The sequence below is a fragment of the Malania oleifera genome, chromosome 7 (genome assembly GCF_029873635.1).
Source record: "Malania oleifera isolate guangnan ecotype guangnan chromosome 7, ASM2987363v1, whole genome shotgun sequence".
NCBI lineage: Eukaryota > Viridiplantae > Streptophyta > Magnoliopsida > Santalales > Ximeniaceae > Malania > Malania oleifera.
Window position 1 is genome coordinate 59,694,022 of NC_080423.1, and position 23,475 is coordinate 59,717,496.

Consider the following 23,475-nt stretch of genomic DNA (forward strand, 5'->3'; position numbering starts at 1 on the left):
AAAATAAATTGGTTACACCCATGGACTTAAATTTCCTCAAAATTATCAAAATTTCTGTTGAAATTTCCAATTTCCATCACCCTCGAAATCGAAATGGCTGTCGATTTCCGTCTTGCATAATTTGCGTCAAAATCTCAACAAATCATCCGAAATTTATCGAAATCTCGAAATTTTAGCGAAACTTGTTGAAATTTAAACTATGTAATGAAATTTCCTCAGAATTTAAATGAGGGATTTAGGAGTAAAACGAAATTTCTCTTTTAATTTATTTTTATTGAAACAAATGATTACTATAAGTGCTTTTGAAATTATACGAAAACATAAACTTACAACAACATTTTATTTAACCATTCATTACTAAATTATCACTATTTGTATAATAAATAATATTTAAATGATTTATGAATTTCATTTGCATTAGCTGATTCACTAAATATGTTTAATGTACATTATCTTACAAATATGTTTAATGTACATATTATATTACAACTTCTCCACTTTATACACAATATAGATGTATTTACTTGTAATATATTAGTCCTAAAATTTACATTATTATGTCTATTAATCATTTCTAAAGCTTCATAAAAGAATTCCATGTTCTCTTACTAGTTTCCATTATTTTTTCAAATCAAAATTGAAATTGACATCGAAATCGAAATTTCCGTACTTTTGGAGCTTCAAAATTTGAGTCAAAATCAAAATTTAAGACCCTGGACTTGCACCTATAATACAGTCAATTGTAGCTAAGTCAATAACCTAAGGACTAGTGGGAAAGATACCAAATTTCATAGATTGTAGGCTTACCTTTCTGAGCAAAAGATGCAATGTGATAGGATGCTTGTTGAGATGATTACTATTGTAGATACCTTGAATATTCCTCCTCTGAGATAGTGATGATGTGCGGTTCACTGAAACAAATGACTAATGAGGGAAACATACTTTTCGGACTTGGAGAATCCATCCTAAAACTCAAACTTAGACAAAGGATAACAAGATTAATAATTGTAATTGTAAGAATCTTGAATACTCTTTCTTTAAGACGGTTATAATACATTGTTCACTTGAAAAATTGCCTAACAAGAGAAACCAACTTCTGGGATTTGTTGTCGCCATTCCAACATGCACATAACCTAGATACAGCAGCAAATCATAAATACACAGTCAACAAAATGCTCTAGGAATTCCAAAAGTGAACTTCCGAACAAATTCAAACAACAAGAAGTCAACCACTGATTCAACTATGAATGAGTCATCAATATTCAGACATAGCACTGCCACAGCCCCAAAAAATAGCCTACACACACTGCCACTGCAACAAGACACCAACCAATCACCTCACTGATACCAAAGAACAACTAATGAATTGCCACAAGAAAATGATCGAAAAAGATTGAATTTTGAACGAAAAACATGATCAACAACTTGATATTATGGTCAATGGAAGGATTAAAAGCATTCAGGAAGAAATCAGAGGCAAAACAGGCCCAAAAAAGGCCTCACGCGCCAGCGTGCCAGGATGGGCCTGCAGTGATTGACTGGCGCATGGGGATGCGCTGGTGGTCCCCCCCCCCCCCGGAGACAAAAGTTTATCAACCTACATATGAGAGGGTTCTGTGAATGGATATGGCATTAGTTTTGTGAAACATGAAAAGGTTATTGAGTTTCTAAAAAACGCAACTGTCCAAGAAGTTTCCAGCAACTTTGGACTCATTTCTAACCTCTAAAGGTACAAATGATCCTCCTATAACGGCACATTTGCATAGGATGATTAGGTTTAGGGTTTGGTTTGGCGGTAGGGTTTAGGCCAGATCTTGCTTTATTACCATGTTGAATAATTTGATAAAATGGAAGACCTTACCTCAACGATAGGTCTCTCCCTTTATTTACAATATACATCAAGTACACATAAGGTCATAAATTTCGATTTTGACTGAAATTTCAACGCTACAAAAGTACGAAAATTTTCCAATTGAAATTTCGATTTGAAAACCTATGGAAAACTAGTGGTAAAGCATGGAATGCTTTTATGAAACTTAAGCCATGGTAATAAACATAATAATGTAAATTTTAGGACTAACATGTTACAAAATAAATACATCTATGTTGTCAGGAGGTGCAATAGTTGTAATATAATGTGTATTAAACATATTCATAATATATATATATATAAAAGAAAGTATATTAGATAAAAAGAATAGAAGGTACAAACATGTAGGGACAAGGGGTCCACAAAATAAAATAAAAAAAGAGAATAAAGAACACAAGATCCCAAAAAGGAACTTAACGAAATTAACCAAGAAACTCCCTTTTCAAACCCTTTCCATAATAATTTACTAAACTTTTCAAGTTAGCTAATTCCTTTTGACCCTTCACCTTTCAACTTTTGCCACCATCCAAACGCACTACATTTCCTCCAATATCACTCACTTTAAATCCATTTTATCCTAAGAATTCGCACTTCTATCTCCTCCGAATTCTCCTCCACTAGTGTGGGTGAAATTCCATCCCTATGCTAAAACTAATCCGCCAACCCATCATTATTAAAAATAGAAACACTAGACCTTTCAACTGGGGTGGATGAATATAAGATAAATCCCCATATTCATCATATGAGTCAGAAGCGTACCCATATTGATCCCAAATCTCATCCAACAACAACCATTCCCCCTGCACAGTCAAATTCACTAGTATCATACTTCCTGAATCTAGAAAATCCCCCCAATTCTTCACCTCCTTAGCTTTTTCTTATCTCATTAGGACCTTCGACATTCTTCTCAACTTGAGGAACTTCCACAATGCTGAACTCACCCTTAGAATCTCTCCTTAGCACCTTTGTAGTTGACTGACCATAATTTTTTCTCTTATCTTCAAATATCTTCTTCATTTCAGCACCCCAATAAACCGCCTCTCAACGAGCATAAACCTAATACCATCAAATTTATTTAAGAATGAAAATCATCTGATTTTTGTTACCCGAAGGTAATCATTCACCTTCCTAGTACTTCTCTTTTGAGAAGAAGGAGCAATAATTTGGGCCTGCCATTATTTCAGAACTTGGGCCCTTAATTTCTGAATTACGGGTTTGCTTATCACCAAAACCTTTTTGTGGGAAGTCCATAAGAGGAGAACCTTCCTTCGGATCAAAACTATAGTTTATATAAACCTTTCTTGAACAATGGGCCTTTTCAAATAATTGGCCTAGTTAAGTTAAAAATGAAATACCACTTCTTCAATTACTTGGGCGAAGTCCAAAATGAGAAGCATGCATCCTGGGTCAAATCTCTTCAATGCCTCCTCCCCAAACACAACCCTAGCCACCTTTTTGATAGTCTCTGCTCCATCGGAGACCCTATCTTCCTTCTCGTTCCTATCAATTGAAACCAACTAATATGTGATGGCATTAGATTCGTTCAAATGCATCTTGTCTCCACATTGATGACACAACTCTTTTTTCCTCACCTTAAGATCTTGCTTCACAGAATGGACATGATAACCATAGCCCTCACCTACATGATTTTTGCCTTCCAACACCACCTGACTCCGCGATCTGTGTTGTGAAGAGTGATTAGCACGTAACTCCTAGATTCCTACCCTAACTCCACATGCTTTTCTACCTTCATCCATTTAATAGACATCCAGAGCTTCATTGTACCCAATCGAACAAATTGAACCCCCCTTCGCATTCAATTGAAAGTAGGTATGTCATCAACGAACCAAGACATAACCTCCTTGTAAAACATAACCTACCTGTTACAAAGACATTGTTCTCGATCACTAGCAAAGATGAGATCTCTCTTACCATATTTAATCGCAGGTCGAAGAATTTACATTCAATTTGAATCGGTCATTTCATCATTGACTACTACAAGAACTCCCATGGCATCAAACACACGAGGGGAGAAAGGAAAAGTTTGCATGAGAGAGAGAGAGAGAGAGAGAGAGAGAGAAAGAGACATCGCTCTTTTTTTTCAAAATTTCTGTTGTAATATAGACTAAGCATAAATACATGAGGTTCTCTTGTAATGAATTAGTCATTTGAGTTGATGTAAGACTTCCAATTTAATCATTCTCATCTTCTTTCATATTAATGTCAATGCTACACAACATATTCATAATATAATGTGTATTAGACATATTTGGGTAATACAAATAAATCAATTAAATATTTTTTATTATATACATATAGATAATTTAGACATGAATGGTTAAATAAAATGTTTCTGTAATTTTAATTTTTCATATAATTTCAAAAGCCCTTGTAATAAGATTTTTTTTCAACAAAAAAGAAGAAGAAGATATATTTCACTTTGCGTATAAATCTCACATTTGAATTCCAAGGAAATTTCATTCTATAGTTAAAGTTTCAATAAGTTACACAAATTTGTAACTTCAACATTTCGATAAATTTAGGATGATTCGTTGAAGTTCCAACGGAAAATATGCAACCATAGTGATCTCAAGGGTGATGAACAAGGAAATTTAAGACCATGATGACCATAATACCCTTACTAAATCACACTAACATGACTCTAGCACATGCTACCAATGCTAAATAGCCATTAAAAATACAAATATTTAGATTATATGCAGAAAGAACTAGATCTATTTGGAAGCCTGTTATCAAAGAAAGACAAATATACTATAATTAAATAGATCTAAAAATTAAAAATATAAATAAGTACTAATTAGACGAAGTCAACTTATGATTGATTTATAGGAAAAAAGTTTTAAAAATGTAATTAAAGATCTCAAAACCCATTTAGGCATGGTCGGCTGCAACCAGTAAAGGTCATCACAGTACTGTTTCTCTTCACACTACCCGTCATCCTTAAAGATAAGAACACACTCTAAACCATCCAGAGGATGTGGAGGCACATAAGATATATCCCTCAATAAATTAGAATAATCTAATAAAATTGATAATGAACCTCATCAAAAAAGTAACCCATTCCTTCAGAAAAATCATTACCTGACGGACTCCTATCATTGGAAGCATCTCCCCATTTCTTTTTCACTTTAAAAAGATGTCACTCGCTTGCCTTCTTTTTTGTTTCTAACTTTGACTTGTTTGAAACTTCCTCCATAAAATGTTATCTGCACTGTTCTTTTCAAAAGCTAGCTTACCAGCACATTGAAATTGTTTTTTCTACTAGCACAAAGGTTCCTCATTTCCAGACCTTTCTGCCAGCATCTGATGGGTATTGTCTTGAATATAACTGATTTCCCTCAGCCAGAGACATTCCCCCTCCCCTCCCCCAAAAACTATGCAACCACCCCCGCATACTTAAGCCCTTACTGCTTCCCCCTTCCACTAAGCCCACTAAACAAATTCTCATTATAACCAAAACAAACTGTCATGTCTCATCCGAACGAATGTATTCAAGGAATCATAAACTTCCATTTCATCAGCCTGCTCCAATGTTGTTTCCCAAAATATTTGCACGTCAACTGTCTAACACTCTTAGAGCCCCCACCATCTTCAACACATGCAATGATCCCATGCAGAGTCAACTCCTTTCTTTCCCTTCGCTCTGTCAACATTCTCAAATAAAAAGCCAAGGACCAAGAAGCTTCACCCATGACCAAGCCACAATATTACATGAACTACCATGCATGGTTTTAAATAATGGCTGTGACCCTTTTTTTGGGTTCCCGATACCATTACACGCTGCGAAATCAGTGAGAAGAAAAATCACAGCCGTACCGGCTGTTATGGACCACAACCATTACATAAAGGCTGTTACAGCCATTACGTAATCGCTACAGGAACAGGACTGTTAAACCCAAAAAATTATTTTATTTTTTACTTTCTCTTCTCAATTTTGTCCCCCTCCCCACCCCCCCCCCCCCCCCCCCGCGGGGCCTCTTTTCGTAAATCATTCTTAATACTCTATGTGGCGAGAGGAGGAAAAGGTTATAATGAGAGTGATAATAGTAAAAAATTTACTATTTTTTTTAAAATACTCATGAGATATGCATTAATTAACAATTTGAAAATACTAACTCGTTATGAAAATATTTTATTTTGATAATATTATCAATTTGATATTTACGTTCTATATTTTTCAACTTCAACCTTCTTTTCTTTTCTAGTTCTTGTATATTCTTATTATTCATATGTCTTATGTGTTTAATAGATTAATGGAGTGTATATTGTTTTTAGTTTTATTAATTAATTTATAACACAAGAATTTATCATGCATAAGAATAATGAAAGTACAGATGCACACACGTAATTTTGCCTTCTACCATTCTCCGAATTCAACTCTTCAATCTTTCTTGCCCAGCCCATTTATGCGCTGAGCAACTGAATGAAGCCTTTTGGAATTTTAACCTTTAAACCAGTATCAATTTTGTCTCTCGTGCATATATATTGGTTGGCCTTCACAAGCAAGCCAAGCCATGCCCAATTAGTTTCTGGGCAGGAGATTGAAGCACAAGCAAACCCAGGTAATTTTTTTAATTCTTAAATTCCAATATACAGGCCTGGTCAGCCCAATGCTCAGGTCTGAACAAGATCTTTAATTTCAATTTCGACTAAACTTTTTGAAGCTTCAGAAGTACAGAAATTTCAATGTCTATTTCAATTTTGATTTTTAAAAAAATTATGAAATTTAGTGGTTAATAGACATAATAATGTAATATTTAGAATTAATACTTATAAATTAAGTATATAAACAACAGGCATGTTGTGTATGAGGTGCGTAATATAATATTCTTATTATACATATTCTGTTAATATAAATGAAATTCATAAATCAAATAAATGTTGTTGATTATACAAATAAAGTTTAATCAAGACATAAATGGTTAAATAAAACGTTGTTGCTAATATCTAAGTTTAATTTTTCATATAATTTCAAAAGCACTTGTAAGAATCTTGGGTTTCAATAAAAAATAAAGAGATATTAGGACAGAAATTTCACTTCGCATTCTCACATTTGAATTCCAAGGAAATTTAGCTTAAATTTTGACAAGTTTCTGTAAAATTTTGAGATTTGGAAAAATTTCAAATGATTCTATTGGTCTTACAAGGCTTAACATCCTATTTTGATGCTAACAAACAAATGGAACTTAACATTTTGGTTGAGTGATGAAATTTCAGATCTCACATATGTGAAAGCAAGGTCAAGTACTCAAAAGGATCAATTGAAGCTTATATTCCAAAGGAACATTATCATATGAAGCTTAAAGAATACTTAAAGGCATGGATGATATATTAAAGCTTGACGACTATAAGAGGATGAACTTGATATTAAAGCTTGAAGAAAGAGCCAAGACAAAGCATGAAGACTTAAGTGTTTAAGAATGTCAAAATCTAAGAAGTCTTTATGTAAGTACTTCATTCGATTTCAATATGGATACAAGAAGCTCTTAGGATTAATTACTTGAACCTAGATACCTTTTAAAATACTTGGAAAATATTTTTATAAGGTCAAAAGTTGTTTCAAAAAGGTTCAAATTGTTTTTGGAATGAAAAGCACTAAAATGGGATTTTTCCAAATTTTGTTAATTTTTCTACATCCGCATTGATGAACATTTTTCTCTATCAAAAACTCATTATTTTGTAAAGTGTTCAACATGAAAGTTGTAGGATTTTCTCTTAACTTTCTTTTGATACCAATATCACCCACCCAGTCGCCTGGTCGGCCAACTAACCTTACAAAAATTTAAATTTTGACCTTTAACGGGAAAATTCTAAAAAATTAGTTTTTTTTTTAAATCTAAAAGTTATAAAAACTTGGGGGACACTCCAAGTAACTTGAGGAACAAGGAAACTAATTCTAAGAAGCCTATAAATACTATCTTAATTCCAAGAAATTTATATATGAGCAATCTTACAGCACACTTGCATCAAATCTTTCAATCTCTCTCAAAGTTTCATATTGCTCATACTCTTGCTAGGGGGAAAACATCTGAACTGCTGCTGAAATAACCATCTAAGGTTCTCATACTGAGTTTTCTCAATCACAAAGGAACCCTTGGTGAATTCTACACTTGAGCTTCAATTGTATTTCATATTGGGAATTTGATTGAAGTATATAGATATAACTTATACTAATCAGCTTTTTGTGAGAGCACTCTTTGTACACATCTATTTGTTGTATCTCTTGTAGATTGTGACGATTCCATGATTGTTGGATCGTTGGCTATGCGAGAGGATATCGCTTAGAAAGGTGCTGCTTTAGCCTATTTGAAGGAGTGACCGAGTGAGGGGATATCACTTGGAGAGGTGGGCTCTAGCCTACTGAAGGAGGGTGTAAACGGTGTTGTTTCGCCCGGCAAAGGAACTAGTTTTAGTGAATCCTTTGGTAGTTTATCAAAGACGAGGACGTAGGCTGAGTATAAGCCAAACCTCATAAAAGTCGTGGTCTCACTCTCTCTTTCCCTTGCTCTTTATTTTCAGCACATATAAATTGTGTGGATGATTTAATTTTCTTAATTATACAAATTACGTAATTTGGAAATTAAATAAACTTAAAGTTTAATTTTGATTTGGGATTGCGGAAACTGAAAGGGAGTACGTTGGTTGATCAAAACTTTGCGGAAACCTCAAAAGGAAGTACATTGTTTGGTTAACACCTAAAGACAAATTAACTAAAGAGTTTATTTAAATTATGAGTTGTTTGGAAATTGAGTTGAGGTTTGCATTGAAGGAACGATTTCACATTCACTATAGGGCTTGGTTCAAATTCATATCCACAAGGCTTATATAAACAAACAATTATCTTAAGTTCTTACATTACTAAAGTATTGTATATTTTAATCTTTGTTTGATTGTTTGCTTTCAAATTATTTGGTTGATTGATTACTTAAATGATTGAATGTTTGTGTGGTTGTGGATTAAATAAAGAAATAAGTTTTGCTGAGAGTTTGAAGAATCAACAAGAAGTTAAGAATTCCTAAAAAGATTTAAAAGAAAATTTTTAAAACCCAATTCACCCCTCCCCCCCTCTCTCGGGACTACACCTTAGTTTTCAGATTCATCATAATTTCAACAGGAATTTTGTAAGCTAAAAATCAACTGCCATTTCAATTTTGAGGGTGATGGAAAGCGGAAATTGACAAAAATTTCATGGAAATTTAAGACCATGGGTCAGAGCACCATCTTCATTGATCATCCTTGACCGCGTAACAGCAATGGGGGCAATTAATTTGGAAAAAGCAACCAGTGTGCTCCTAGAAATCAAACTGGCTTCTAACATTGGCAATTTTGTTAATGGGGCCAAAGAAAATGTGGATAGCAAAAATTCAACTGATCTTAAGGAAAGAGCATGGCATGCAAATTGATAAAATTAGAAGTTAAAACATAGAAATACAATGGACAACTTGGATTTTGACTTAAAAACCAGTGTACTTTTAGAATTCAATTGGTTTCTCATGTCGGCAATTTTTTTTAATAAGGCCAAACAAAATGTGGATAGACAATTAAACTGATCTTAAGCAAAGAGCATGGCATGCAAATTGATAAAATTTAACGTTAAAACATAGAGGTATAATGGACAACTTGGATTTGATTAGAAATGCAGCAACTGAAACAGCATTTCATCATCATTTTTAATTTGGCATTTGGTAGTAATTCCATAAAAAGTTTCCCATGAACAGTCTTATGCCTTTGCCTTTCAAGACATTGGTAAATATAGTACCCTTCCAGCACAAAACTGAAGACAAGCCACAGACACTTGCAGAAAACAGCATAACCACACTCAAGTGAAGTGAGAGGGGAACTCAGCTTCAAGTTTTAAGGGAGTAAAAGAATGGGCCTAGGGTTATTAATGCCATTTTGAGATATTCTAACACTAACCTAACACTTGGTGAAAAAATAATTGCTCGAACAACCCAATGTTGATCGTGAGTTGTCTCATGTTCCACTCTCTCAGTTTCGATTTACAATTCCAATATGACAACTCTACTATTACCCTAAAATATGTACATAACATGCCATTATAACGATTAGTATTCGCCCTAAAAGTACCTTGCAAAAAAAATATATCAGTCTATATTGTTTGAGAAATTGTTTGGTTTGTGCTTTATCCTGTTTCATGTTCTCAGTTCTTACATATTTTGTATGTTTTGCTATAAAAAAGTTGAAATATCTTGTCCAGTAACATGTTTTGAATTTTTGGGAACAGAAACCTTATCATGCGGGCAATTTCTAAAGAAGTGTAGTGAAACCCACTCTTCATACAAGATATTAAATATGCCTTTGACTGGATATTAAACTTTTAAACTTTTAAGCAGCAAGTTCATGTCCTATTAGTAGACAATTGAAACACATTGAAATGCCTCCTTACCTTCCTCAATCAGCCTATATACATGTGCATGTCAAGGCGATTAGTCTACCAGATGAGATGCCTCTCTTTTGGCACCATGGATGGTGCATGAACAAATTCAGTCTACAACTATATTTAACCAAGCAAACTATTACTACCATTTCCCAACCTATTGTGGCTTATCATTTCCTTCCATCGAAGTTTGAACTTAATTTACTGACAGAAAACAGCCATATGGTAATAGAGTATCAGAACCTAGAAACGACAAGGTAAAAATATTAACCAAGCAAACTATTACTACCATTTTCCAATCTATTGTGGGCTATCATTTCCTTCCATCTAAGTCGGAACAAAATTTTCAGACACAAAACAGCCATATAGTAATATATTATCAAAACCTAGAAACTACAAATGCTTCCAAAAGAAATGTCGAACAATGATGACTTACATAATGTCAAACTAACCTTGTGTCAAAGAACGGCTTCTTTACATGCTTCTCCAAAAGTTTCCTTGCATGATCCCGAACCTAAAAATCAGCATATCCAGAACGGATTAACGGTAAATATGTGTAGAATGAATGTCGCTTGTAATTAGGAACAGGTGGGGAGCAATAGATAAAAAATATTCCTATAACACAGGGAAAAAATGCTGCTATGAAAATTAATGCAACAATATTTCTGAAGGAAAAAATGCATATGCACTGACTAATCAAATAGTTCAACTGAAATATTCAATTTTTTACATAACACTAAGACACTTTGCTTTGAGAAATGACCACAATATAGTGACATGGGCATAAAGCAGTCAAAAGAAATGTCTTTCAAAAACCAATGTAGGCAGTGGCATCTCTGTTGTACAAGCTGCGGCCCCAGAGCTCCAGATTCTCCCCATCCAAGAATCTCTCGAAGTCATTGCCCATGCTAGTGGAGCAAGCAGGGAAATATTGTAATAATGAGGAGACAACGCGGCATAGAGAGGCACCGCGCAAAGCAAGAACAAGAAGAAGAAATACAAATCAAATGACGCAGCATCCTAACCTCTTCTCTGGACTGCAGGATTTTCTCTCCTGGCCTTTGTTCTCTTCCTTCTGCAAGCCTATCCTCTAACATGGTTAACTCAGGAGAGTTCATACCAACCTCCTTTGCTAATAGAAGAGAGATGGGATACTAGTCTCTAGATATTCTCAGAACTCCTCTCTGGACTGCAGGATTTTCTCTCCTGGCTTTTGTTCTCTTCCTTCTAATTCAACCCACTTGATAAAATAATCCACAGCTACCATGAGAAACTTCTTCTGCCTGGTCGGTTTCTCAAAAGGTACCTGTTCACTCTTCACTGGGAAATTGACCACAGGCTACAAATGAGAGAAGAGTAATGGCCAGGAGATGGAGAATGTTGGAATGCTAGATCTTGCTCAAGCCTGCTCCATAAGTGATTTCACAAAAATCTTAGCAGTCATCATCCTAGTAGAAAGGTTGAGGTGTAAGATCTTGTGTAGATTTGTAGAGTACATCTCCCTTCAACATATATGTGACTGACCTAGGGATAATCCTTTTGGCCTTTTTCAGAACTGTGAGCAGAATGCCTTGCAGAGATGGACCATAATAGAGTCCATGCAGCTGAGGCTGGCCTACATTTGAGAAACCTGTATCTCTTTAATGCTTCTATTCAATAGTAAGTGGCATCATGAGGACCGTAATTTGGAATGTTACAAGGTTTAGGTGATGTAAGAAAGCAAAGGATGGCTAGGGAGGTTATACATCTCTAGATGTAATTCATTGCAAGAGACCGTGCTTGAATCGGTAGATAAGACCCTAGACATGGGCATTCGAGACCTACGTTGTAGGGATTTTAATTTCTCCCTTCTTGCGGCTGTGCTGGGGGCATTTTACTTATTTGGGATAGTGATTGTTGTTTCTAGGATTGATTGTCTTTCAGGGGACTTCTCCTCTTTCAAGTGGTCTATCTCTTGCTGCTTTTGTACTTGCGCAAGTGGCTTTTTTGCCAGCATGAGTTTTGTAATATTTTTTAGTTTTTGTTCTGTTCTGGACAATTTTTGGGAGGAAATGTTGCTAGGTTTCTTACACAAACATGAGGTGGTTCTAGGATTTCTTGTAAGATTTGAAAGGTTTATTGAAGATTGTGGGTTGTGGGTATGAATTATATTCCTTCTTAGCAGTTGCATTCTATACCTATTTTAGGTCATTTTCCAATTCTTTTAGAATCTAGTAAAGTTAAGGGGGATCCTACTCCTTTTCACTCTGAAAATATGTGGTTATCTCACCATTCTTTTTATCCTTTAGTCAAGGAGATAGGAAATATTGTTCTTTTCAGGGGTGAAATGATTTAAACTTATGAAAATATTGGAGCACCTCAAAAACGTTTTGAAGAAGTGGTATGTAGAGGTTTGTGGAGGTTTTAAGAGGAAGAAAAATATTTTGCACTAGATTGGGGTTGCAGATAATCTGGAGGATTTTGACAGACTGTTTAAGAATCAAATTGCAAGGAGATGTCCATTAAGAATGATCTTACTTTTTGAGGAAGAGAGAAGCTAGAAACAACTGATTAGATTTAAGCGTGCTAAGGAAGGTGATCATAATTATACAATTTCCAAGAGTTGCTAAAGGTGAGAGGAGTGTTTAGATAAAATAACTAAGAGTAATGAATAAGAGATTCTAATTTGATTGCTGAGGCAATTACCAGCTTTAATAGAAAAAAACTGCAATTTGAAGGAGGATACTCGTAGTTGAAGAATTAATGTAGCGCAGTGCAATCGATCGATATGCTAAATTCAGTGAATTAACTAAATTCACTGAAGAAATTCAATTAAAGAGGCAGCTGAACCAAATCGAACCAAACCAAGGGCCTTAACCAAACCCTCAACCAACCAAACTTTAGTTCGGGTAATTTGGTTAACTAAAGTTCTGATGGAAAAACGGTGATGTGATTCGAGGAAGGAGGAGGATGAACAGCGAGGTGGAGTAGTGGAGTCGTGAAGGTCCTAGAGTGGAGGACCTCAAAGACTTGAACTCTAGAAGCGTTGAATCAAATGACTCTAATTGAAATGAGTCACTTGACGATTGCCAATTAGTTGGGAACTGGAGAAGAAGGGGATCGGCGCGACAGCAACTAGTGAAGAAGGGGGGTAGCGATTGGTGATGCGAATGGTGATTGCTGGTTACAAAAGGCCGGCTCAGAGGGGTGTTAGGGCTTGCACCTTTGCTGTTTGCCACTCGTAGAGGATAAGGACATTGAGGCCAAGGGAGGGGGAGTTGGCCACTTGAGGGGCACTACGGGACTAGACTAGGGTTTACCACAAGCAAAGGACCCAAGCTCAAAAATTAAATTACAAAAATATTATGTGTGTGTATATATATATATTATATACTATTTTGGTCGGTTAGTTCAGTTAACTGAACCAAAAAATGCATTAACCGAACCGATCACCAAAAACCAAAATTATCATGGAATTCTGGCCAAAACGACTGAATTGAATATATTAACCAAACTATTTTCACCAAATTTTATCGATTTGGTCGGTTAATTTGGTTTTAAAAAAACAATGCTCAACCCAAAATTAGTGTCCTACCACTGATGATCAGGTTTGTTGTTGGAAAGGCTGTTTGAGAAGGAAGAGATTAGAATAACATTGTTTACGATGCTGAGATTAATAGACATGAGTTCTTGGATTGGATGTATTTAATACGGTTTTTCTACCAAAAAAGTTGGGATGTGATGAGAGTTGAATTATTGAACGAGTTTTGAGAGTTCTTTGTTAATTAATTGATAAACATAGCATTAATTCAATTTTCACCATATTAGTTCCTAAAAAATTGTTATTTTTAGGTCAAGGATTTCAAGCCTATTGGCCTCTTTGCTTCTATTTATTATATTATTGGGTTGGTTTTGGCTTAAAAGTTGAGTTTTGTTGAAGAGACAAGGTCTCCTATTTGCATAGTGCTTTTCTAGATGTGGTTTCAATGGCCAGCAGGTTAGAGGATGTTAGGAGGAACAGTAAAGGTATTGTATTCAAGATGAATTTTGAGAAACTGAATGAGCTTTTTAAAGAAAGGTATTGATACAAGATGGAAGGTTTGGATCAGGAGCTGTTTGTCTAAAACAGTTAAACTACTTCTGCAACGGTGATCAATTAGGAGCCAAAGTATTGTTCTCAGCTTTGCAGGGGCCAGATTCATTTTTTTCAATTCATTCTTGCAGAAGTAGGTTAAGTCATTAGGCTACCAACAGAGGTTTTGTACAGGGTAATACTGCTGTGAGAGAGCATGTTTCTCTGCCCCATTTGCAATTCGCTGCTGATTCATTCTTTATGACAGGGTGTCTTCGTAGTATTGTTATCCTTCTGATTTTTGAGTCTTCGGACTCAGAATTAATGTGATTGAGAGTGATGTTGTTGCCACGAATTTGAGTCTTTCTGTGGTTTTAGATTTTTCTTCTTTGGCAAGAAGTAGTGTTTTGTATGGCCTATGACTCGTTTAGATGTTCTTTTGGCTACTATTTCTCACTTTCTTTACTCTAGGGATCCAATTATTTTTTAGCTCAGCGATAAACCCCAAATACACCAAATGAATGGGCCCAAAAAAGAAGTGAAGAGCACCACTCTATCCCATAATAAACAATGACAAGCTGTCCAACCCTTGAAAGTTCTTGCGTTCTTCTCAATCCAAAGGGTCCATAAGATAGTGAATACTTCGTCAGTTCAAAGAAAGCAGCCCTTTGTACTAGATCAAAAACCCCAATGCCTAATCAGCAAGAGATCTCCCACATTCCAGGCGCCACCTGAGCTTCGCCAAAGTAAGGGAAGCAAGCATTCCAAAAATCAGATGTCACCTTACAATGTAGAAAAAGGTGAGTGTTTGTTCCATTCGACTCGCAGCACATCAAGCACAAGACTAAGACTAAGAGACGTGTAGAGCTTCTTATCTGTAACATATCATGCGTACTAATCCTATTCAGAGTCACAGAAGATCCGAATCTTTGAAGGAGACTTAGTTTTCCAAATAATGTGGCCCCCCGATGTCATAAAATAATCAAAAGACAACAACTTCAAAGAATCACCCTCCAAATGCTCTCATCCTCCCTCGGGAGGAAGAAATCAATTCAATGGAAAAAAGCAAGGTGGTAAGCTTATCAACCTCTCTTTCTTTGAGATTCAAGAAAAAATGGGAGTCCCATTAAAGAAAGGCCACTCTGAGAAGAGTACTCACCCACACAAACATCCTCCAAAAAATGAACCTTGTCATCATTTCCAACTTTGAAGTGGGCGAGAGTAAAAAATTGACACACCACTTGCGACATAAACTTCTAGGGGCATGCATAAAAAATAATGCCACATTTTGCAGTCGCCCGTCCATTTTGATGGAGCCATTGTTGAGAAAGCAAGATTTTTAGGGTATTATTGTCTAAGGAACTAGTATTTTAGTTCATTTAGGTTTCCAAAATTAGTTTCCTTTACTTTCCTCATCTTCCATTATTATTTAAGGAACTAGTATTTTAGTTTATTTGCGTTTCCAAAATTAGTTTCGTTTAGTTCCTCATCTTCCAAGCATTGTAACCTGATAGAAAAGCCCCCTAGGAATTAGTTTTTACTTTTATGGAGGATTGAGTTGAGAATTATATCGTGCAACCTTGGTCCTGCATAAAGTGAACTCAAAGCAGACTTCGAAATGTTTTATCTGACACAACTATCGGTGTTTCTAACACAGTCCTCAATTTTAACTCAAATCACAACATTTTCAATGTTTAACAGGGCTGTCTTCATGGTTTTAAATCGTGATAGCGGGTAGTGTAACGTAACAGTAACGGGGGTAGCGGGAAGCGAGAGTAGCGGATATTATAAAATGGGAAGCGGGTGTAACGGGCATGAATTCTTTCAAGCATGCACAACCTTATGCTTATTAGTATATTTGCATGTTTTAAAACTTTTAATGCCTCTTAGAAAGAATTTTAGTGTATTTGGGTCCTTTAGTTCAACTAGGTAGCTTGGTAAGGCCAAGAAATTTACATTTCTTTTACAGCACCATTGATAGAAAAATTATGTGTGTGTGTGTGTTTATACTTTTTTATTATTCTTGTGTGATTAATTAATTAATAAAACAAAATACATTATGCACACCATTAATCTATTAGACACATAAGACATAAATAGTACAAATATACAATAACTAGAAAAGAAAAGAAGGTTGAAGTTGAAAAATATAAAAAAATAATATCAAATTAATAATATTATCAAAATAAAATAATTTCTTAACCAATAAGCATTATCAAATTGTTAATTAATGCTGTATTTTAAAACAAATAGTAAATTTCATATCATTATCATCCTCATTATAATCTTTTCCCCCTGTCCACAGAGTATATTGAGAATGATTTATTAAAGGGGGGGAAAAGTAAGAAAAAATTTAAAATTATTAATAATAATAAATTCAATTTTATTGCTATAACATTCTTGTAGCAGTTACGTAACGATCATAGCAGCCTTTATGTAATGGTCACGGGTCTGTAATGGCTGCTATGGCTGTGATTTTTCTTTCCACGGATTTTACGGTGTGTAACGGAATCAAGATCCCAAGAAACAATTACGTAACAATGTTATGTAACGGTCGCAGCCGCTTCGAGTTTCCACATAACATCGTAAGCTTCGCAACTTTAACTTAAATAGCCTCGCGCCGCCATCACTGCCACTGCCATCACCTCTGCCATCTCTCTACTAGAACGATCATCCAAACAACATGAACTTACACACAAACACACACACAAGCTGTCCAAACCCACCCCAGATCATTGGCTTTAGCAGCTTAAGGTGATCCTCCAGTTTCCACAAGAATCCTGAGCTTCCATATCTCTTTCTCTCTAGAACAAAAGTTAGATAACCACTTTACCTTAAAGTTTATATGGCCAACAGTGTATATCAAGATTGCACGTGGAGATAACAACATATGACAAATAACACCCATTACAGGGAATAAGATAGTTAACAATCAAACAATAAACACAAGCAACAAGACTAGAATCCAAGCCTCTTGGCAGTCATGGCTTTGAAACCATGTCAAACTACCACTTCACCTAAAAGCTTTAGTGTTTAGGTTGTGGGCCAACAACTTTCAAATCCAGAAAATCATAGAAAAGAAAATCATATCTAATTGAAGCAATGCACCATCATCACAGGTACATTGTTCCCTGTCAGCAACTATTGTCGCCACTCATTGATGTCCACTTGCCTGCCAACAAAGCCGCTCTCACCTCACCCCAACTACCCATTGTTTGAAAAGGAAGAAGAGTCTAGAACGAACAAGATTGATTCTACACTTCACATCCTTGTATCGCTCTTTTATCCTAGTCACCGTGAAATAGAAGGGAGGCATTCCTTCCAGCCTATTAAAGAAGAGGTGGTTAAGGAAGCTAATATTTAGATTGAAAACACCACTGGAAATAGTGGGTGCCTAAAAATTAGAGGCCAAGCCTCAATGCCATTTATACATCTAATGACTTTATCATCATACAATCTCATCCTCTTTTGAAGCCAGCACGTACGATCGGTCTTCTTCAAGCATGGCTGTGATATGGGATATGCATCCTTCAGATTTATAATTCAAGGTTGAATTCCTTCTAATTGAGGGTAGAATGATGCAGTGCGTAAACAAGATCTATTTTCCTTTTCTAATATTAATTGTATATTCATTTGTTTGAATTAGGATATTTTAGGAATCAAGATTTTAGGGTATTATTATTTAAGGAACTAGCATTTTTAGTTTATCTTGGTTTCTTAAATTATTTTTCTTTACAGCTCATTTGGTTCGGCAGAATAGCCAATGGAATAAGATGGAATATATTTCAAATTTAAGGAATCAAGGGAATTGTTATTCCTTATATATTCCTAATTATTTCACTAAACATGTAATAAGAAAGGAATAGACATCCTCCATGATAAAATTTGAGAATAATTATTCTTTCTCCATTCTTTATTATGGACTCATAAAATGTTTCACATTTTTATTTGCTTCATAGTAACAACATAATTTCTTACATAACTAATTGTAACTAGCCTATTAAAACTAATATATTCCTGGAATAGGCATTCGGCAAACCAACCGTAACCTTAGTTTCCTTATCTTCCAACTGTAACTAGGAGGGTTGAATTGAGAATTAAGTTGCTGGAGATTGGTCCTAGATCATCTAGCTTGTAATTTTTTTTTTTCTTCTCTCAATATATTTCTTTTGTTGTCTAAAAATACTGGTACTAGAGTTACTTATGACAATCCTTGTAAAGTCATTTCACAAGTCTCCTACTTGTTCTTCCCTAAACATAAGGAGGGTTATGCCCCTTGAGTTCGTTTTTAGGAGGATGCTAGAGTGAGGGGTCCTTCTTTTGATGCTCATTTCTCTCAACTTTACCATCTCTGCATCTATTAAATATTGCACCCGTTATTTCTTCCATAGTTGCCAAAGGGTTTGGCTATCTAGTATTTTCATTTTCATGGTAATCTTAATTATCAGAAGGTTGTCAAGCTTTTATCAAACAATTTATGGCCTTCGTCTATAAAATATTTTTCCCATAATTGTTTTGCTCCTCATCTTCTTTTGTTCATCATTATCATATTTGGAGAGCTAACACCGCACCAAGGTTGAGGTCTTCCTTTGGTTGACAATTCTTAAAAGCTCAATTCCAACAATCTATGGCAATTAAAGAGGCCTCATAAGGCTTTATCACTAAAACTCTGTGATGTGTTTTGATAATAATGAGATGCATTCTCATCTTTTTCTGCAAAGTGCGCTAGACTGGAGTCTGTGGAACAGATTTTTTGATTTTCCAAAGAAGGTTTTGATTTTTCTGGTTCCATTGACACTCTTTCTGATTGTTCCTCTAAAGGGTTTTAGGAGAAAGGTTTAACAGGCTGTGTAACTGCCAATTTTGCAGTACTTCATAGTATTTTTCTAGAGAGGAATGCTCACATCTAGTAGATCTCCACCTTTGCAGCTTTGGGATAGTTAGCTTACCACTTTACCTAAAAGCTTAAGCTATTAGGCTGTGGGCCAACAATGTATGTCAAGCTTTAACACTCCCCCACATGTGCAGCCCGACAGCACATGGAGAGATAAATGCATGATAGATAACGCCCATTTCGGGGAATGCAATAATTTTTTAAACACCACACAATGAATGTGAGCAACAAGACTAGAACCCAAGACCTCCTGGTCATACCATGTTAGATTACCACTTTACCTAAAAGCTTAAGCTGTTAGGTTGTGAGACCACAATGTATATCAACCTTTAATAAAGATAAAATTGGTTCTCTTGCTTCCTAAGAGCATCTTCCAATGATGCAAGAGCATAATGGCAACTTTCATAGCCATAAATAATTCAATTAGAGAGTCTTCCATTCATGTTATTTGAATTTCTTTTGAGTCATTTAATGTTTTTTGCTAGCATTTCAATTGTTTTCTAGTAACTAGTGTCTCAAAACTATACATGGTCTATCTAGAGACTTGTTTTAGTCTTGGGTCAAACTAGCTTTTATTATGTGAAGTCTAAGAGTCACATTCTGTATAAATACAGATCAAGTGAATGAATCCCAACGGTACTTTGTTCCAGTAATCCATTTTTGCAAGCATTCTTTCTTGGAGTGATTATTTTTCCTCCTAATCAAATCAAGTGTGTGATTTGGTTGCATTGAGGGGCCTATGCAATTAGTGACATTGAGTTGCATCTGTCACCCCCAGTTGAGTGACATCCCAGGTTATCTTTTCCTTGGTTGAAACCCCACTGGTTTTGACATTATCCTTCTTTTTGTGCGTTTCTGTGCGTTTCTGGCCTGCATCAAATTGGTATCAGAGCAGGGTGCGCTCTGCTGTGTTAATTCTAGTTCATTTTCTCCAATTGAACTATACTCAATGCCTCCCAAGCAAAGATGAAATGTTGAGGAAGTTCATTTGCAAGCTCAAATGGGTGAATTATTGCGTTCTCATGAGGTTATGCAGCAAATGTTAGCAGACCACCTTCAAAGAGTTCCAGGTTCTCCTGCTAGAAGTCGCAGGAGCCATTCTGGTAGTGCGAGTGAAGAACGAGAAATCGAGATGAATTCTTCCAGTTCGGCTGCAAGTCAGAACCGGTAGTTGGTGATCGTTGGCTCAAGGATCAATTGGTGAGGGCTCTTGAAGGAACTAACAGAAGTATTCATATTACTGTGCCACACTTTGAAGGCAAGCTTGATCCTGATGGGTATTGTGTTTGGGTTGCCTCTTTAGAAGCATTTTTTGAGTGGAAAAATCTTAATGATGTGTGAAAGGTTCAGTACATGGAAACTAAATTGAAGGATCACACTTCAATTTGGTGGCAAGACTATCAAAGAAGTAGGGACAGAAGAGGAGTTTTGAGGATCAGATACATGGGGTGAAATGAAGTTGAAGCGAGATGAGAAGTTTCTCCTCAAATTCTTTACAGCAAGTTTCATCAATTATGCCAAGTTGCCAACACAGAGATCAATCAGTCGCAGATTATACTGAACAATTATAGCTAATTAGTTGTGTAAGTTTGAATGAAAGCAATGACCAATTTGTGACAAGGTACTCAAGCAGGCTGCATTTTAGTCTAAAGTCTGAATTGTTGATGCATTCCATTCATTCACTTCAAGAGGCGTATCAATTGGCACTCTAGGCCCAAGAGAAGAACAAATTGGTATTTAGAAAAGAAGAAAGATCTAAGGTTGAAAAGGAGAAACTAGTGACTCAAGGAAAGAAAGGAACAGCATTGGAGTTTCCAAACCCACGCATTGGGTGAGGAAACAAAGAGCAAGGCAAAGCTACCGCATCTTCAATGCAAAGTACTTCAGATGTGGTGAAGCTGTCCGTCGCTCCTATGGATATCCTAAGAAGAAGGCTGAAGTTAATCTTGCACAGGAGGAGCATGAAGATGAGAAAGAGCCTATCTATGGTGAGGAACCTGAAGATGCAATGGAAGAAGAAAGCTATGGACCAGATTTTGATGTTGAAATCTTGGTAATCTAACATGTCATGGTTGTTCAAAAAGATGATCAATGGTCACGTTCCTAACTATATTTTCAGGACCTACTGCTTGTTTCATGGGAAGAAGTGTGTTCTAATGATTGATTCAGGTAGTATAGGAAATATGGTTTCAAAGAGTATGGAGGACAAGTTGAAGCTTGCATGTGATTGGCATCCTAAACCTTACAAGGTGTCATGGTTCAAGAAAGGAGGAGAAACTCCAATAACTCAAAGGTGCAAATTCAAATTCTCCATTGGAAAGTATAAAGATGAAATTTACTTTGATGTTCTTCCCATGGATGCATGTCATATACTTCTTGGCAGTCCATGGATATTTGATAGAGCTGCACAACTTGATGGGAGGATGAACACTTACTCTCTTATCAAGAATGAAGTGAAAGTGAAATTTGTTTTGCTGCTCTTGAAGGCAGTCCCTGGTAATGCGCAACCCAAAAGCCCAATTAGCTTGATCACTTCCAAAGAATTTGAGATCTCTTGCAAAGAAGGAATGACAACTTATGCTTTGGTGGCTGTAGGGGATGGTCAGAATCATGTCCAAGAAGTTCCTAAGGTAGTAAAAAGGTTACTAGACCGAAGGCTTAGCTCCTAAACAACTTCCAGCTGGTTTGCCTCCTCTCTGTGATATACAACAACGAATTGACTTCATTCCAGGTTCTATCCTTCCTAACTTGCCTCATTACAGAATGCCTCCTAAAGAACATGCTGAATTGCAAGGACAAGTAGAAAATTTGCTCTCTAAAAAACTCATTAGAGAGTCATTGAGTCTTTGTGCTGTCCTGTCTCAGCCCTCTTTAACACCCAAAAAAGAAGGAACTTGGAGAATGTGTATTGATAGTAGGGCCATAAACAGAATCATAGTAAAGTATAGGTTTCCGATTCCTCAACTTGATGATACATTTGACGTGTTGGTTGGAGCAAAGATCTTTTGTTCTTCTCTAAGATTGAACTTCATAGTGGTTATCACCAAATCCATTGGGTCGAGTGGAAAACAGTCTTTAAAACCGAAGAGGGGCTGTATGAGTGGCTCGTTATGCCATTGGATTTTCCATCGCTCCTAGTACATTTATGAGGCTAATAAATCAAGTTTTGAAGGAATTTATGGGAAAATATGTCGTCATCTATTTTGATGATCTTTTGGTGTATAGTCAGGATAAAAATTCAGCACCTTGAACACCTAGCCAATGTGTTTAAGGTCGTCCATGACAATCAGCTATATGTCAACCTCAAAAATTGCTGTTTTATAACTCATAAAAGTTGTGTTTTTAGGATATGTTGTAAGCGCAAGAAGTTTGCAGGTGGATGAGGAAAAGGTGAAGGCTATTCTTGATTGGGCTACACCTAAGAGCTTCACTGACATTCGAAGCTTTCGTGGATTAGCTTCATTTTATCGTCGGTTCATCAAAAATTTCAGCGCACTTGTTGCCCCTATAATGGATGATTTAAAAAGCAAACAGTTCAGATGGACTAACGAAGCAGAGGAAAGTTTTCAGCTAGTTAAGCTCATGCTTGTGGAAGCACCTGTCCTAGCCTTACCTGATTTTTCTAAGGCATTCCAAGTGGAGTGTGATGCTTCTAATGTGTGCATAGGTGCTGTTCTTATGCAGGAAGGAGGCCAATTGCCTATTTCAGTGAGCAACTCAATAATCCAAGTTGAAATATTCAACTTATGATAAAGAGTTTTATGAAGTAGCCTAAGCTTTGAGGCATTGGGAAGGTTACCTTATTGGAGTCGAATTTATTCTATATTCAGATCATGAAACCTTTCGGTTTCTCAAATCACAAAAGAAGCTTAATTCTCGACTTGCAGGTTGGGTTGCTTGCTCAGAGAATTTCAGTTTTGTCCTAAATCATAAAGCAGGGTCGTCTAACAGGGTCACTGATGCCCTGAATCGAAGGTACAATTTATTGACAGCAATTTCTTATGAAGTTGTTGGATTTAATCTTTTTCCAAAGCACAACCAAACTGATCCTTTCTTCTCCAAAGTGATGCAAGAGTTGAGCGATCAGAAAAGTAGTGGCCACATGCTCAAGAATAGCTCTCTTGTCAAAGGAAATGAGTTACGCTTACCAGACAGTTCACTACATCTATTTGTAATTGACGAGTTGCATGATGGTGGACTTGGAGGCCATCTGGAGCAAGACAAGGCTGAATTCTTTTCAA

General features: G+C 36.0%; 1 protein-coding gene across 4 annotated transcripts in view; it reads right to left on the reverse strand.

The window, feature by feature from the left end:
- LOC131160413 (twinkle homolog protein, chloroplastic/mitochondrial) overlaps window positions 1-23,475 on the reverse strand; it is a 115,075-nt gene that overhangs the window by 26,591 nt on the left and 65,009 nt on the right. For all 4 annotated transcript variants that reach the window (XM_058116074.1, XM_058116076.1, XM_058116077.1 and 1 more), the window contains exon 15: window positions 10,742-10,803. In XM_058116074.1, the coding sequence (XP_057972057.1) occupies window positions 10,742-10,803 (62 nt within the window). The remainder of the gene's footprint in view (window positions 1-10,741; window positions 10,804-23,475) is intronic.